The sequence below is a fragment of the Chelonia mydas genome, chromosome 20 (genome assembly GCF_015237465.2).
Source record: "Chelonia mydas isolate rCheMyd1 chromosome 20, rCheMyd1.pri.v2, whole genome shotgun sequence".
NCBI lineage: Eukaryota > Metazoa > Chordata > Testudines > Cheloniidae > Chelonia > Chelonia mydas.
Window position 1 is genome coordinate 8,273,831 of NC_051260.2, and position 16,126 is coordinate 8,289,956.

A 16,126-nucleotide genomic window follows, 5' to 3' on the forward strand; every position below is an offset into this window, starting at 1 on the left:
CCCACCCGAATCCCCATCCCCCTCACTGCATTCCTCCCCATCCCACCCGCCTGCATCCCTCCCCATCCCCCCCCACCCGCATCTCCATCCCCCTCACTGCATTCCTCCCCATCCCCCCTACCTGCATCCCCATCCCCCCCACCCACATCCCCATCCCCCTCACTGCATTCCTCTCCATCTCCCCCACCTGCATCCCTCCCTATCCTACCCACCCACATCCCTCACCATCCCAATCCCCCTGCACCCCTATTCCCCACTCACTGCATCCCTCACCATCCCAACCCCCACCCCCTCACTGCATTCCTCCCCATCGCACCCCCTCATCCCCATCCCCCGTCATTGCATCCCTCCCCATCCCATCCTGCCCCTCACACCTATCCCCGTCCCATCCTGCCCCTCACACCTACCCATCTCAGCCCTGTACTCCTTACAGTGCTCTCCCACCCATCTTCTCCACCTCCCATAGCCACCACCCCCATGTCCTTCACACCACACCTCTGCACCCCATTCACCTCCATACACTGCTGCACTACCATTATGTCCCTATACACCCCTGTGCCCCCCACATCCTCATGCACCTGTAGCCTTCTGCCTTCCCCTGCATCCCCATCCACCCCACGTACCCCCCCCCACTCCCTCCTCTCATCCCCACCCTGCTCTCATCCTTGGCCTCTTTCCCTCCCCATCCTCTCTCTTCCACCCCCCCCCCCCCGCCATCTTTTCCTCTCCAGCCCACCCTCCTCCCTTCCCAGCTGGGTGATTTAGGCCAGTGGTTTTCAAACTGCGGGTCGCGACCCAGAACTGGGTCGTGGAATGTCAGACATTGGGTCGCAGTGGCTCTGGTCAGCACCGCCGACCGGGCCGTTAAAAGTCCCGTCAGCGGTGCTAGTCCTTACCTGTTCCGACACCGCACTGCGCCCCGGGAGCAGCTAGCAGCAGGTCCAGCTCCTAGGCAGGGGGGCCACGGGGCTCCGCATGCTGCCCTCACCCCGAGCACTGGCTCTGCACTCCCGTTGGCCGGTTCCTGGCCACACGGAGCCGCTTGCGTACCTCCGCCTAGGAGCCAGACCTGCTGCTAGCTACTTCCAGGGCGCAGCACAGTCCGCAGTGCTGGGACAGGCAGGAAGCCTGCCTCTGCACCCCCGCTGCGCCGCTGACCAGGATCTGCCCAAGGTAAGCCTGTGCCCCAACCCCGTGCCCCAATCCCCTGCCCCAGCCCTGAGCCCTCCCAGCCCCTGGAGCCTCCTCCTGCAGCCCAAACCCCTCATCCCCGGCCCCACCCCAGAGCCTGCACCCCCAGCCCAGAGCCCTGACCCCCTCCTGCACCCCAACCCCCTGCCCCAGCCCTGAGCCCCCCCAAACCCAGAGCCCCCTCCTGCACCCCAAACCTCTCATCCCCAGCCCTACCCTCAGCCCTCACCCCAGCCCGCTGCCCCAGCCCTGAGCCCCTCCCACACCCCAAACCCCTCCTCCCCAGCTTCGTTGGGTTGCAGGCATCAACAATTTTCCTCAAATGGGTTGCCAGAAAAAAAGTTTGAAAACCGCTGATTTAGGCAGCCCCTGGAAAAGTGTATGAAAAGGTATCTCTGCGTAGGCAAATCTGTGCATGCCTGCACTGTATGTGTGTAAGAGACTGTGCTTGTTTGTGTAGGGAGGTGCGTGTATTGCCACGTGTGTGTATGCCTGTTTGAATAAAATTTGAAGACTAACTCTTTGATTTTTATTCCTTTTGCTGGCTTGTGCACAAAAAATTATGACATAAAATATATGTGTATTTTTTTTCATAACAAGTTTTTAAAAGAGAAGGGAACTCTAAAAGAAATGTATTATTTCTTAAAAAGTGAATGTTGTTGACTAGTAATTGCAGAAGAGCCAATGTATCATACATTTCTCCCCACCTTTGTCTAGCTACATTATAAACTCTTTGTTGCAGACTCTCTCTTTTTATGTGTATGTCCAGCACCTACCACCCTACCACCCTGGAGCCCTGATCTTAGTTGGGGTCTCTAGGCACTAAACAACAATTGTCATAATAAATAATGTGGAAGTATATGTGTTAGTGCATGCTAGATGTGTACACATGAGTACATGTGTGTATCTGCATGTAGGTGTGGGAGTCAGTTTCTACAGATTTATTTATATAGGTATCTGGACAGGTGTGCATTTCTGTGGTTGTGCTCTATGGATTTGTATTTGAGCTTCAGGAGAGCGCCTTTAATGGACCCATTGCAGCTGTGATAATGTGTGGTCCTAATTCCACACATAAAATTACAATACCTTTAGTGAATAAAAACATGGAGCTAGTTACAAAAAATGGGAAGAGGGGAGGGAAAGCATAGGAACTGACTTCATGGGTGCTCTGGGACTGGAGCATCCATGGGGAAAAATTAGTGGGTGCTCTGCACCCACCGGCAGCCAAGCTCCCTTCACACCCTGCCCCACCTCCTCTGCCTCCTTTCCCTCCTCTGAATGCGCTGTGTCCCCACTCCTCCGCCTACCTCCCAGCGTTTCCTGCCTGACCACCACCAAACAGCTGTTTGGTAGCGTTAGCACATTCCGGGAGGGAGAGGGAGGAGTGGGAACGTGGTGTGCTCAGGGGAGGAGGCGGGGTGTCAAGGTTCCTTCCCCACTCTGAACTCTAGGGTACAGATGTGGGGACCTGCATGAAAACCTCCTAAGCTTACTTTTACCAACTTAGGTTAAAACTTCCCCAAGGTACAAACTATTTTATCTTTTGCCCTTGGACTTTCGCTGCCACCACCAAACGTCTAACACCGGTTACTGAGAACTAGTCCGTTTGGAAATGTCTTTCCCCCCAAAATCCTCCCAAATCTTACACCCCCTTTCCTGGGGAAGGTTTGCTAAAAATCCTCACCAATTTGCATAGGTGACTACAGACCCAAACCCTTGGATCTTAAGAACAATGAAAAAGCATTCAGTTTCTTAAAAGAAGAATTTTAATAGAAGAAAAAGTAAAAAGAATCACCTCTGTAAAATCAGGATGGCAAATACCTTACAGGGTAATTAGATTCAAAACACAGAGAATCCATCTAGGCAAAACCTTAAGTTACAAAAAGACACAAAAACAGGAATATCCATTCCATTCAGCACAGCTATTTTATCAGCCATTTAAAGAAATCATAATCTAACGCATATCTAGCTAGATTACTTACTAAGTTCTAAGACTCCATTCCTGTTCTGTCCCCGGCAAAAGCATCACACAGACAGACCCAGACCCTTTGTTTCTCCCTCCCCCCAGCTTTTGAAAGTATCTTGTCTCCTCATTGGTCATTTTGGTCAGGTGCCAGCGAGGTTATCGTAGCTTCTTAACCCTTTACAGGTGAAAGGGTTTTTCCTCTGGCCAGGAGGGATTTAAAAGTGTTTACCCTTCCCTTTATATTTATGACACGGGGCCAGGGCAGGCATTTGGGGAAGGAGTTGGAATGGGGGTGGGGTGGTCGACGCCTATGAGGGAAAGAATCATGAAAACCTTTGTGAAATTTCATTTTTTTAAAAATTACCCTTTTTGACTATTTTGCTGCCAGCTCTAGCGTCCTGTAAGCAATAAAACCTGAAGTTAGGAAAATACTTCTGTCAACACAATAAATATGCCTGTTTGGGCCTTGCGGAGAAAATGAGCATGTGAGCAAGGGTCGGGGACAGCAAGCGACGGAGGCAGGGGGGATGGAATGAGTGGGAGGTGGGGCCTCGGGAAAGGGTGGGGCAGGGGCGGAGTCTCAGGGCAGGGGCGGGACAATGGTGTTTGGTTTTCTGGAATTAGAAAGTTGGCAACCCTACCGTGGAGGGAAATCCCAGAGGTGTTGAGATGGCTGTGTGAATGCAGCCCAGCTGTTTCTGGGTACTCTGTGAAGCTTTTGTTCTGCATAGTCTGAGCTTGTCGTCATGGAGCCATTGCTGTCACCCTGAGCAGCCAAGGAATCAGACAAGCCCCTTCCCCTGCAGTGGGACTGAGAGCGATGCGGCTGGCCTCCCCATCTTCCCTCATGCAAGGCCCTGGGGTGCAAAGCAGGGCCGGATTTTGAAAGGCATTTAGCTGTCTAAAGATGCAGCTAGGTGCCTAGTAGGGTTTTCGGACGTGTTTTTGATTTCAGTGGGAGCTAGGCACTTCTGCAAACCCACTTGGAGACCTTTGTATCTGTAGGCAACTAAATACCTTTTAAAAAATCGGTCTTTGCTGTCTGAGATCAGACACCCCTCCCTGTGTGCACACACAGCCATCGACATGCACACACAAACACCTGCCAGCAGCCTGGGGCCTTGCAAATCATAGGGCCAGCCCTGCCAAAGTCATGAAGAGCTGTTGTCATTTCTTCCTCTGGGCTGTCATGCAGCATTGCAGTGTGCTGTTAAACAGCTGACGATCCACCCCAGAAGCGACTGTAGTTCAGTGCTGAGTGAAGTATTGTCCCTGTTTAAATTTGCAGTGAGTATGCAAAATGCCCATGAGACTCTGGGTGAAAGACACTATGGGCCAGATTTCAAAAGTGCCCAGCACCCAGCAGCTCCCATGGTTCTCAGTGGGGCGGGGGCTGGGGAATTCTCCATTGCTTTCGGTCAGAGCTTTTGGGTCATTTAGAGCCTAACGAGAACGCCACGCCTGTGACGTGTAATGGAATGTAAATAAGCGTTCCGGTAATTATTGTGATTGCAATTGTAATGGCCACAGTCAGGTACAAAACAGCCAGGCTGGAGAAGCAGACTGACTTCTAGCTGCCCTCAACTTGCAAGAGGCTGTTAGGGTGGCAGATATCCTGCTCCCTAAGAAACACCTGTCTCATCCATCACGGTGATACCTGGCTGTTCAGACGTCTATACAGCCCTGTGCTCTGACCACTAGACAGCACTCTCCAAGCTCTGCTCTGCCTGTGCTATAAAGTCAGGCATTGCTGTTGGCTGTCATGGGACACCTGCAGGGCCACGATGCTGCTAGGATTGGCTGGGGCTGGGTGCAGACAATCCCCTGTATCATTTGCCGGGCGCGTGAATGCCCAGGTGCAGCGAAGGCTCCCAGTCTGTTCTGGAGAATCCATGGTGTCCATTCCCAGCCCGAAGCTCTCAGCCCCCAGGCAATTCGGGAGGAGAGGGGGCAGGCACGGGCTGGGGCTCTGCAGACAGCAGGGCAGGGAGGGAGCTGGGAAGCAGCAGAGGGCAGTGGAATAGATGCCTTATTGTCACTCTGAAAGTGCCTCCCGCAACGCAGGGGCTTCCTGGGGCTTCCTGGGGGCGAGCGGGATTCTAGCACCAGAACAGTGATGGGTGCGGCAGGGTGTGGGACTTGTGTGGTGACCCTGCTGCTTTCAACACTCCTCCTTCGCCAGCCGGGCCTGGGCACTCCCTGCCCCAGAGGACGGTGCAGGCAGCGCCTCACCTTCTGCTGCGCGACCGCTTTCAAACTGACGCCAATGACTGGAGAGCAAAATCAGTGTGTTTGTGTGAGTGCGTGTGTGCACGCGTGTGCACCTCTTGTGTGCCAGTGTGCGTGTGCGTGCCTTGTCAGGGCAGAGTGGATTTCTGATTGAATACGGAGGCGTTAATCCAATTGCCGGCAACTGAAAAGCCATCAGAGGCTGTTCATCATATAAATGGCATTAAGAGGGCTCCTCAATCAGATTCCAGCCTTGTATTCGAATGGGAGCCAGGTCTCATTTCCCTCTACCAGTATTATTACGTGCCTCAGAATAACTCCAGGTGGACTCAGCTCTGGGATCCCATCAGCGGCCAGCATGGGTGTGTGTGTGTGTGTGTGTGTGTGTGTGTGAGTTCACAGCTTTCTGTGGCATGGTGTCTGTGTGCAATTTGCCAGGTGCCTGGTCACAAAGGGGGCCAGTATTCTCAGGGGCAGCTCATGGGCCAGGCACCATTCACACCAAATCCAGCCCAGTTTGGGACTGGCCGGTGAAATGAGCTGGTGAGTTCTTAGCCCCCATCACGAAGCCACGCCTACCGCTGGCTGTCTCAACAAAGAAGCTAAGATTCAAATAGGGCCCCCCAGAGGCAGAGCTGCACCCAACCCTGGGTCTGTGGGGGTCACGATGGATCAGGGGTAGCCTGCAGCCATGCTGCCCATGTTCTGTGGCTTCAGTCCCTAGAGCTGGAAATCAGGCCATGGGGCAAACCCCAGCCGAGACCCTGGGACTAGGACTGCCACCTCCAAGAGGCAGAAAAAATGGTGACAGGCCACCCCCACACCAACAAAAAGGATCCTAGTGCCGACTATAGCTAATTTCTCCCCCAGAGCCCCTGTGCCCACCAGCTCCTAGGAGCCCCCTACCATCCCCTCCCAGGAGCTCCTGCCTCCATAGCCCCAGTCCCCACTCTTCACTCCTTCCTGCTAGTGAGCCTCCGTCTGTCCTGTGTCTTGGACCCCAGCTCCAAGAGGAGCTGCCAAGGTTTTGGCAGGTTGAGGACCTGGCCCTCGGGGCAGGACCCAGCAAGGGCTAGCCGTACTCCCAGCAGTTGCTACAGGTAACAACGAACAAGGAGCACAGCACATTAAATCTTGTCACTGGTAGCCAGCATGGCAGTGTGAAAACCAGGCAGGGGGCAGCCCTACCTGGGATGCTGGGGGTCTTTGGGGAGCTGCAGGGGCGGGGTTTGCTCTGGGGCCTCACTGAGCTCTGAGATAGACGATGCTGCTGCCCGCTGAGCTGCGGGCCCTGGCTGCGTGCGCCAGTCCCTCCCAGAGGCCACGTGTCCCGATGGCTCCAGGTGCCATCACTTCCTGAGTGGGAGGAAGAGGGTGGTGAGCAGCAGACATGGAACATGGCACCCCTAAAAGCACAGGCCACTAACTGCCCAGGCCCTGCTCCGTTAACCAAGGCTGCATCCGGCTCCCCAGCCTCTATCTGTGGCCCAGCCACACTGGGGGGAAAGCGCCATCCTGAGTGGTAGGTGAGAGAAGCACAAATCCTGCCTGCAGGAGCCTGATGCTCCGATGGCAGGAGCAGAGTCGTCCAGGCTCACCTGTGCACTGCACTGAGGCTGTTGGCTGCAGACGGAACCAAGTTCTCAGCAACATGCTGGCTGGGCCTGCCTCTGCGCCTCGCTGCCTCGCTCTCATAAACGTCACAGCAAAGGAGAAAACCCCAGGCCCGTTGGGACAGATCCACCCACGGCGGCCTGCTTCAGCAGGAGCCTGAGCCCTGCGGCTTCAGCTAGAACAGTGAACTGAACAGTCAACAGTGTAGAGAGCAGCTGGCAAGGAGCCTGCACCCCTCCCCCATCCAGTCCCAGCAGGGTAGATGTCTAGCTGGGAGCACAGACCCACTGGCCTTTGAGCACAGAGCTGGGAATTCTTTCAGTGTGTAATTCCAGCTCCCATCTGTAGTCAGGGCATGGATGGCTTCCTTAGATAAGCACACAAACCTGTCCCTTCCGGCCTGTGAAATACAAACCAGAGAGGCAGCCCCGTTCTTTGGGAAACTCAATTAGCACAAGAAAGAGGCTTTGATTTAAAGAAACTCCAAAGTGAGTGACAACTCCTAATCTGAGGAGGAGTAATTTAGGGATGTAGGGGAGTGTGTGCGGGTGTGAGAGAACACAGAGAGAGCTTCACTGCCATCCATCAAAGGAGGATCACGGTGGTTTAAAGAGCCACTGCAAAAATAAAGATCTGTTCCTATTTTTCTAGCTCGTCGCCCTTCAAGGAAATACCTGCAGAGTAACACTCTCACCAGATTTCAGAGTAGCAGCCGTGTTAGTCTGTATTCGCAAAAAGAAAAGGAATACTTTTGGCACTTTAGAGACTAACAAATTTATTTGAGCATAAGCTTTCATGAGCTACAGCTCACTTCATAGCTCACTTCATCGGATGCGGATGAAGTGAGCTGTAGCTCACGAAAGCTTATGCTGAAATAAATTTGTTAGTCTCTAATGTGCCGCAAATCCTCCTTTTCTTTTTGCTCTCACCAGAGAGAGCGAGTAGGGAATAAAAGAACTGCACAAAACCCAAGACCATATGGGGCCCAGAGTATAACCCTCTGCATGTCATTTGCACTGGCACATCCTGGGTGTGAAATGTACCATCTCAGAGCACCCTTCACTCTGGTGTCAGTCACTGCATGGGGTGTAGGCAGTGATCAACTGGAGCCACCCCACCCTGTGAGGCATTTCACAGTGAATGCCAAACATTTTAAAAGGGGCTGCTGGTTTGGAAGGCCCCACCTCAGGGCCTGATTTGTAGGGATGCTCTGCTCAACCCCCAAATCTCCAGCTGAAGCCAAGGGGAGCTGGGGGTTCCCAGCTTCATGTGTAAGTCAGGCTCTGAAAAAGGGAGTCACCCCATATCCATGGCAATTTAAGCCTGATGTTATAACCCAGGCTGCCTCGAGGTCTGAATCTGATGTTTGTGAGTGTAATTAGCTGGATGGGAATCCTATTTAAAACAATTTAAACCTGAGATAATTAAACAGGATGAATTTGACGAGTGTAATTTACTTTGTTGCTGATTAACTTTGCTTCATTTTGCACTTCACTCAGCTGGGAAAGTGAAACAAAATCGGTGCTGCCAATGCAAGTGATTTTATCTTGAGTTTCATGGTATTGATTGTTCTTCTTGAAGCTCCAGTCAAGTGATCATGTGAGAATATCAGCTTTTATTTAAAATAAAATATTTCTCTCCCTCGTGATTGTGGAGAAAATCTTGAAACTGTGACCCGAGTGTGAACCCAATTGTCCTCAATCAGTGAGCAAAAAAAGTCCCTAAATTTCATTTTTTTAAAATCCCAGAATTGTAAAGCCAATCTCATGATTTTTGAGAGCTGACTCATGAATGCTGGAGGGTTGGCCATGCTGCAACCTTGCTCTGGTTCACTTTGGCCCAGATTTTTAAAGGTGTTTAGGCAGCCAACTCTTGTTCTAGTCAGTTTCACTTCCATTATTCCCATACACTAGCCCAGCAGTTCTCAGATTTCATTGCACTGCGACCCCCTTCTGACAACAAAAATGACGATACGACCCCACACCACAAGGGGCTCCACCAGGCTAAATTGCTCAGGCTTGGGCTGTGGGGCTCACGCTTTGGTTTTCTGCCCTGGGCCCCAGCGAGTCTAATGCCAGCCCTGGCGACCCCATTAAAATGAACTTGGCACCACTTTGGGATCTTGACCCACAGTATGAGGACCGCTGCACTAGCCCAAATGACAAGGGATTTCTAGGTTCTTGAGTCTGCTGGGGCAAAGCTCTCATCTCCTGCCAAAACAAAGATCCCTACTGCTCCCACTGCAAACAAAATCCATTGCATGGGACTTTTCCAATCTATTAACTTTGTTTCCCCTTCAAACCACCCCTAAAGTTTGGGTGAAAGCTATTTGTATTTCCAATTGGAATCACCTTTATTTTAGATCAAAGAAAAGTAACAAAATAAGAGAACAAATCACAAAAGTAAAGTCCTCTGATGCTTGCTCTCTCTCTCTCTCAGAACACTTGTGCACAGGTGCGTGGAATTTCTGTAACAGTCTGCACTGATCAGAGCACTGAATGGCAGCTGGCTCTCGAGCAGATGGCAACAAGTGCCAGAAAATTTTAAAGGGGCAGCACACAGAAAGACAGAATCCCATTGAGCGCGTGGTTCCCGAACTGCCAGGCTTTGTGCGGATGCAAACAGTGTTTGAAGGGAGATAAACCTCCTGTTTCAGGGCATTGGCTGATCTGTAACTGATCAGAATCGGGATGAGCTCTCCATTGGGGCAGATTACCCCACATCTGCCTGCTTCGGGGTTCTTGCACTTTCCTCTGCAGCATATGTGGGTGATGGGTCTCTGCACTAGATAACCAAGCTCCCCTGCGGTTTATATGGCCGTAGACAGGGAGAGCAGTGTGCTAGTAGCTAATCGTGGTGCTCCGTTGGAGAGCTGGCTGAGACAAGCTGGTGGGTTCTCAGCCCAGCACCGACGCTTAGCCCTAGGGCAAAGCACAGGCATATATGTCTTGGAACGAAAATCTGTGCAGCATCTAGACGCGCATCTGTGCTGGCAGCAGGAGCAGGACAACAGGCCTCCAGGGTGGGATCTGGCTGCTAACTGCCCTCCCTGGCAGAGGTTGACGCTCCAGGGTCTATCCCCACTGCTGATTCTGGTGTGTGCGCAGCAGTGGGAGTCTGGCTACAACAGAAGTAACAATGTGGCTCAGATACCAGCTCCAAGGGCCTCCCCTTCAGCAGGTGAGCAGGGCTCTTGCTGTCCCTGTGTGGGCTGGCAGGAGTCAGTGAGTGCCAGGGCTGTGATAGGGTGTGTGTGTGCTGGGGGAAGGGCAGTGCACCAGCCCTGACAGATCCATGCAGCAGTTCCCCCCATGGCAGGCAGGGGGTGCTGGCACAGGCAAGGGGTGACCCAGGTCTGTCCTGTTTTGCAGGCTGAGGTACATGGTGAAGCAGCTGGAGAATGGCGAGGTGAACATCGAGGAGCTGAAGAAGAACCTGGAGTACACAGCTTCACTGCTGGAGGCCGTCTACATCGATGAGACCAGGTAGGCTGGGGTGTGCCTGCCCCATAGTGCCCCCTGGGGACACTAGGGGATGTATGGGGGACACTCCCTCCTGGGGAGGATGTAGAGGGGATGGGGTGCCATGCTGACAGGGGTGGGGGGGGGAGTGCATAGGGATGTAGATGCTTTGCTGATGGGGCATATGGAGGGAGAGTATATAGGGGATGGGGTGCTGTGCTGACAGGGGTGTGGGGGGTGCATAGGGGACAGGGTGCTGTGATGGCTGGGAGATGGAGGGGAAGAGTATAGGGTGTCACGCTGTCCTGCAGTGGCGCAAGAGCATCAGTACCAGCCTCCCGGCAGCCTATTAAGAACCAGGACACAACCCCCAATTGTTGGTGAGTTCTGTGCTTAGATTTCACCAATCAATTATCAAGTATAAACTCCTCAGGCAATGTAACAACCTAACCACAGAGTCACAGACAGTCCCTCTCGGTACTCTGATCTGTCTTGCCACGCAGGGCAGCCTGCCTTTGTGACGGATGGTCCCTTACACCAAGGATCACAGCAATAGTCAGGTTCCTCCCAGTTCCAAAGGACCAACCATTTACCCCAGGTCAGTAGCACCTTAGATCTCACGCCAAAGACAACACTTGTAGCCAATCCTATACTAAACTATATACAGATTTATAAACTAGGGAAAGAAAATAAGAGTTATTTACAAGGTTAAAGCAGAAAAACATACACAAATGAGTTCCGATCTTAAATTTCAAAAGGTAATAGACACTTCTATAATGTGCAAGCTCATATGTCCTTTTGGGCTAACCCAGGCTAAGCAACTGGGGATCTTTTGCCGAGCAATGCTTGCCTCCAAGAGTCCAAGCAGTACAAAAGATACAGTTCCTCCTTGTTAGCACTTTTTATTTCTTTCCCCCTTCTGCATGGAGTTGTACATTCAGCTGTTGGGAGGAACTCATGGTGGGGGAGAGCAATCGGCAAAGCCTTTTGTCCTCTGACATTCGGTGTTGATGGGCCTCCTTAGTTGGGCAGGAGCTAACAGCTCCTGTTGGAGACTTGTATTTACACTCTCCTTAATGCTTCTCTCCTGTCTGGTGATTTACAGTTACAGACCAAATGGGATACAGATGCTGTAAGTGAGATTAATGCAGGCAGCAACTCACAAGTGTTTCATAAAGTCTAAACAAATTCTTATAATTCTAATACCTATTTTAATATTACATCACCAGACACAACCTCAACAGCCAGACTGGTTCCAGCTACGTAGTTGTCAGTGTTCAGTTGAGACACGGGGCCTTGACATGAGCTGGCACAAGATATGCCAGCATCTCATAGGGGATGGGATGCCATGCTGACAGGGGCGTATGGGAGGAGGAGCTACAGGGGATCGGATGCCATGCTGTCAGGCATATGGGAGGAGGACATGCAGGGGATCTGATGCCATGCTGTCAGGCATATGGGAGGAGGACATGCAGGGGATCGGATGCCATGCTGACAGGGGTATATGGGAGGAGGATGTGCAGGGGATGGGATGCCATGAATCATAGAATATCAGGGTTGGAAGGGACCTCAGGAGGTCATCTAGTCCAACCCCCTGCTCAAAGCAGGACCAATCCCCAACTAAATCATCCCAGCCAGGGCTTTGTCAAGCCTGACCTTAAAAACTTCTAAGGAAGGAGATTCCACCACCACCCTAGGTAACGCATTCCAGTGCTTCACCACCCTCCTAGTGAAAAAGTTTTTCCTAATATCCAACCTAAACCTCTCCCACTGCTACTTGAGACCATTACTCCTTGTTCTGTCATCTGCTACCATACTGACAGGGGTATATGGGAGGAGGACATACAGGGGATGGGATGCCATGCTGACAGGGGCATATTGGAGGATGGCATGTGGCATGTATAGGGCATGGGATGCTGTGCTGATAGGGGCATATGAGGGGAGAGGGATGGAGCGTGGGGGGTGGTGCGTGTCCATTCCTGCTTCACTGGCAGTTTCCGTTTCAGGCAAATCCTGGACACAGAGGATGAGCTGCAGGAGATCAAGTCGGACGCGGTGCCGTCCGAGGTGCGGGACTGGCTGGCCTCCACCTTCACCCAGCAGACCCGTGCCAAGGGCCGGCGCTCTGAGGAGAAGCCCAAGTTCCGCAGCATTGTCCATGCTGTTCAGGCCGGCATCTTCGTCGAGAGGTTCGGAGCTGGGGGGCATGGCGGGGGCTGTCTACGGGGAGTTTGCAGGGTGCTGTATTGGCATGTAGGGAGAAAGCTCCCTGCCTGGTGGAGGGGGCTGAGAGCTGGACTCCTCAGTTCTATTCCTGGATCTGGGAGGCGACTGGGATCTGGTGATTTCAGCATGGGGACTGGGAGCCAGGACTCTCTGGGAGGGGAATGGTGTCTAGTGGTTAGAGTGGGGGAGCAGGAAGTCTGGACTCCCGGGTTCCATACCTGGCTCTGGGAAGGGAGATAGTATAGTAACCGCCCCTCTCTGTGCCTCAGTTTCCCATATTGTGCCCAGGGATGCTCCCCACACTGGGGAGAATGAGGCTGAACGTCTGCTGAGTGCTCTGAGACTCTGGGGAAGGGTCAAGCAGGATCACACACATCCCTTGCCTCTCATGGCAGGGGATCTGCCTCTCTGGGCTGGCTACCTGCCTTGGCGCCCTCTTCTGGCAGATGGGGAGCAGGGCCACAGTCTCACCTGCTGCTCCCTTTCCCTGCAGGATGTTCCGCCGGACGTACACAGCCGTGGGGCCTAACTACTCCACCTCTGTCATCAACTGCCTGAAGGTAACAGCAGGGAGGGGAGGTGCCTGCTGCTCCCCATGCCCCTGACCCTGCCCGTGAGAGGGGCCATGGCTCCCATGGGGGCGGAGGCGGCAGCCAGTGGCAGCCTGGCATCCTCTGTGCTGCTCACCCCTGTTTCCCTGTGGCCATCAGAGCCGAGCATGACTCTACCCTGTGCTGGCAGAGCCAAAGCTGGCCCCACGAAGGCTGCATTGCTATGCCCATTGCTTGGGAGGGGTCACCCGGCCCAGCCCTGCCGTGCCACGCGAGCGCTGTCCCCTCCCAGCACCTGAAAATCCCCATCACCTCTTCCTGTGACATGCCCAGCATGGGCCTGCTTGTATCTGCCGGGCAGGGCTGCACCAGGCTGATGGACAGGGCCCCTCACAACCATAGGCACAACCCCCCTCCTACCCTTAGCTGGGGTGTCGGTGCCCCTCCCTGTCCTGCTTCCCTAGGTCAGACGCTTTGCCCCTGCACCCATTCGCAGCTCATGCTGCCTGTGCTGGATACAGGGTGTTTCAAATGCCCCCTGGATGTAACTCTGCCACCTGGAATGGGACCCAGCCTAGCCCTATGCCAGCTCCTCCCAGCCTGGTTCAGGCAGTGCGCCCCCTTCCTGCCACGGCCCTGCGCCAAGCTGCCTGTCCCTCGCCAGCCTTGCTGCACGGAGCGGAGGTGTGACTTCCGCTCTGCCTTCTCCCGCAGACCCTGGACCTGTGGTGCTTCGACGTGTTTGCGCTGAACAGGGTGACGGAGGACCACGCCCTGCGCACCATTGTCTTTGAGCTGCTCACCAGACACAACCTCAACAGCCGCTTCAAGGTCAGCAGCCTGCCACCTTCCCCCCCGCCTCCCACCAGCATCCTGCTCCCCGCCATGTCCCATCACCAGTCCCCTGTCCCCACCAGGCCCCATCACCAGCCCCCCCTGCCCCATAAGCCCTATCAGCAGCCCCCAACCCCAACCCAGGCTCCTGCCCTCTATCATGCCCCATCAGCAGCCTCCTGCCCACTCAGCCCCAAAGGGCTGGAAGATCCAATGGGCAGTGGAACAGGAGCCCATGAGTGATACCAGGATCTCCAACCCTCTACACAGCCCAGATCTGTCCCCAGCACTCAGCTGGAAAGGAGGTTTGGGGGACACAGTGCAGGGGTGTGGCCAGCAGAGCCAGCACCTGAACAGGCCCGGTGTGGTCACAGCAGCCCTGGACCCATTCCTGGGGCTGGGTGCCGGCCTCTGTTTATCAATGGAAGGGCTGGGCCTTGTGGAGAAGAGATCCCCTGAGTTTTTCTCTAAGCCAGCTGAATGGAGAGGTCACGGCGACCTTCCCGGCTCCGCAGAGGCTTAGGTAGGGTTCATGTGCACGCCTGTGGGTATGTGTGTGCGTGTGTATGTGTAACGCCCTCAGACACTGGGCGGGATTGAACCTGGGACCTCTGGAGCTCAATGCATGAGTCTCTACCGCATGAACTAAAAATCTTAGCCAAGGCGGTAGCAGAGACTCATCAATCGCTAGCTGGGCTAGGTACCACTAGCGGAGGCCAGAGTGCCACTCCCAGCAGGCCTGGGTTACATATGCACACGTATGTGTATCAGTCTGCACGTGTGTGCATGAGTAGGGATGTGCATGCATGTGTGGCTTAGGAGTATGCATGCCTGTGAGTCTGCATGTGCATGTCGGGGCGTGTGTGTGCCCGGGCATGCGTGTCGGGGCGTGTGTGTGCCCGGGTGTGCATGTCTGTGCCTGGTTGTGCATGTATGTGTGTGTATGTGCCCATGTGTGCATGTCTGGGCGTGTGTGTGCCTGAGTGTGCATGTCAGTGCCCAGGTGTGCATGTCTGTCCAAGCATTGACTGTTTTTCTTCGCTCCCTTGCTGGGCCGGTTATGTTCGCCCATTGACAGTAACTGATGGGGATGAGGTTTGTGTGAACAGCCCTACTTGCTTTTCCTGTTCTCTCCAATGCTCTCCGTTGTCCAGGCATGACACAGGCACACATCTCGCTCATGTGCTCAGGGCCACACAGTCGCCAGCTTTGGGGTTGGGAAGGAATTTTCTCCCCAGGTCAGATTGGCAGGAACCCGGTGGTTTTCACCTTCCTCTGTAGCAGGGAGCAGGGATCACCTGCTGGGATCCTCTGGGCAGATCCTACCTAATCAGCTCCCTGCCATGGCAGGGGCCTTGGGCATTAGTGCCACCTCAATCTCTCCTCTTCTCTGCTGGGGCCAAACCTGCTTTGATTAAGCGCAAGTCTTTAGACTTGGTACCAGGTGTCTGGGTGAAATCCGCTGCCCTGTGCTGCCCAGGGGCTGAGACTAGATGATCTAATGATCCCGTCTGTGAAACGATAAAACAAGGTCCCCGCAGAAACACGTGTATTTCACACCATGGAACAAACTGCAAGAGCAGGGGGCTCCGTCAGCATCCCGCCTGTGGAGCGTGGGGAGCGGTGTGTGAGCCACCTCCCCAGGTCAGTGCCCCAGCCCTTCGAGACAGGTTGGGGGCAGCTCCCTGGTCCCCTGCACAAGCTGGCATCGCTGCCTGGGGCAAAGCTGTGGTGCCCACACGCAGGGTGTTTTCCCACCCACATGCTGGTGACTGATGGGGGGATCGGGAGCTCCTGGGCTCTAGCAGGAAGGAGATGCTAATGGGCTCTCTGGGACTGCTCCAGGCAGAGCCACGGAGCAAGGGGAAGGCAGGGGTCTGTGGTTCCCAAGATCACATCCCCTGGTGGCTTTTCAGCATGGCTGAAAGGGGCCATCTCAGGCACTGGCCCATCCATGCAAACAGCCGGTGCCCAACACCTCCGAGAAGGTGGCAACCAACATGTCTGAGCCATGTCCCTGCTGCAGCATGACCACGCATCCACCCCAGACACAC

The 16,126-nt window shown here is 54.0% G+C and overlaps 1 protein-coding gene across 7 annotated transcripts in view; it reads left to right on the top strand.

Annotated features, from left to right (window-relative positions):
- PDE1B (phosphodiesterase 1B) overlaps positions 1-16,126 on the top strand; it is a 135,509-nt gene that overhangs the window by 100,597 nt on the left and 18,786 nt on the right. For all 7 annotated transcript variants that reach the window (XM_037884040.2, XM_043532547.1, XM_043532546.1 and 4 more), the window contains 4 exons: positions 10,372-10,485; positions 12,468-12,650; positions 13,181-13,247; positions 13,953-14,069. In XM_037884040.2, the coding sequence (XP_037739968.2) occupies positions 10,372-10,485; positions 12,468-12,650; positions 13,181-13,247; positions 13,953-14,069 (481 nt within the window). The remainder of the gene's footprint in view (positions 1-10,371; positions 10,486-12,467; positions 12,651-13,180; positions 13,248-13,952; positions 14,070-16,126) is intronic.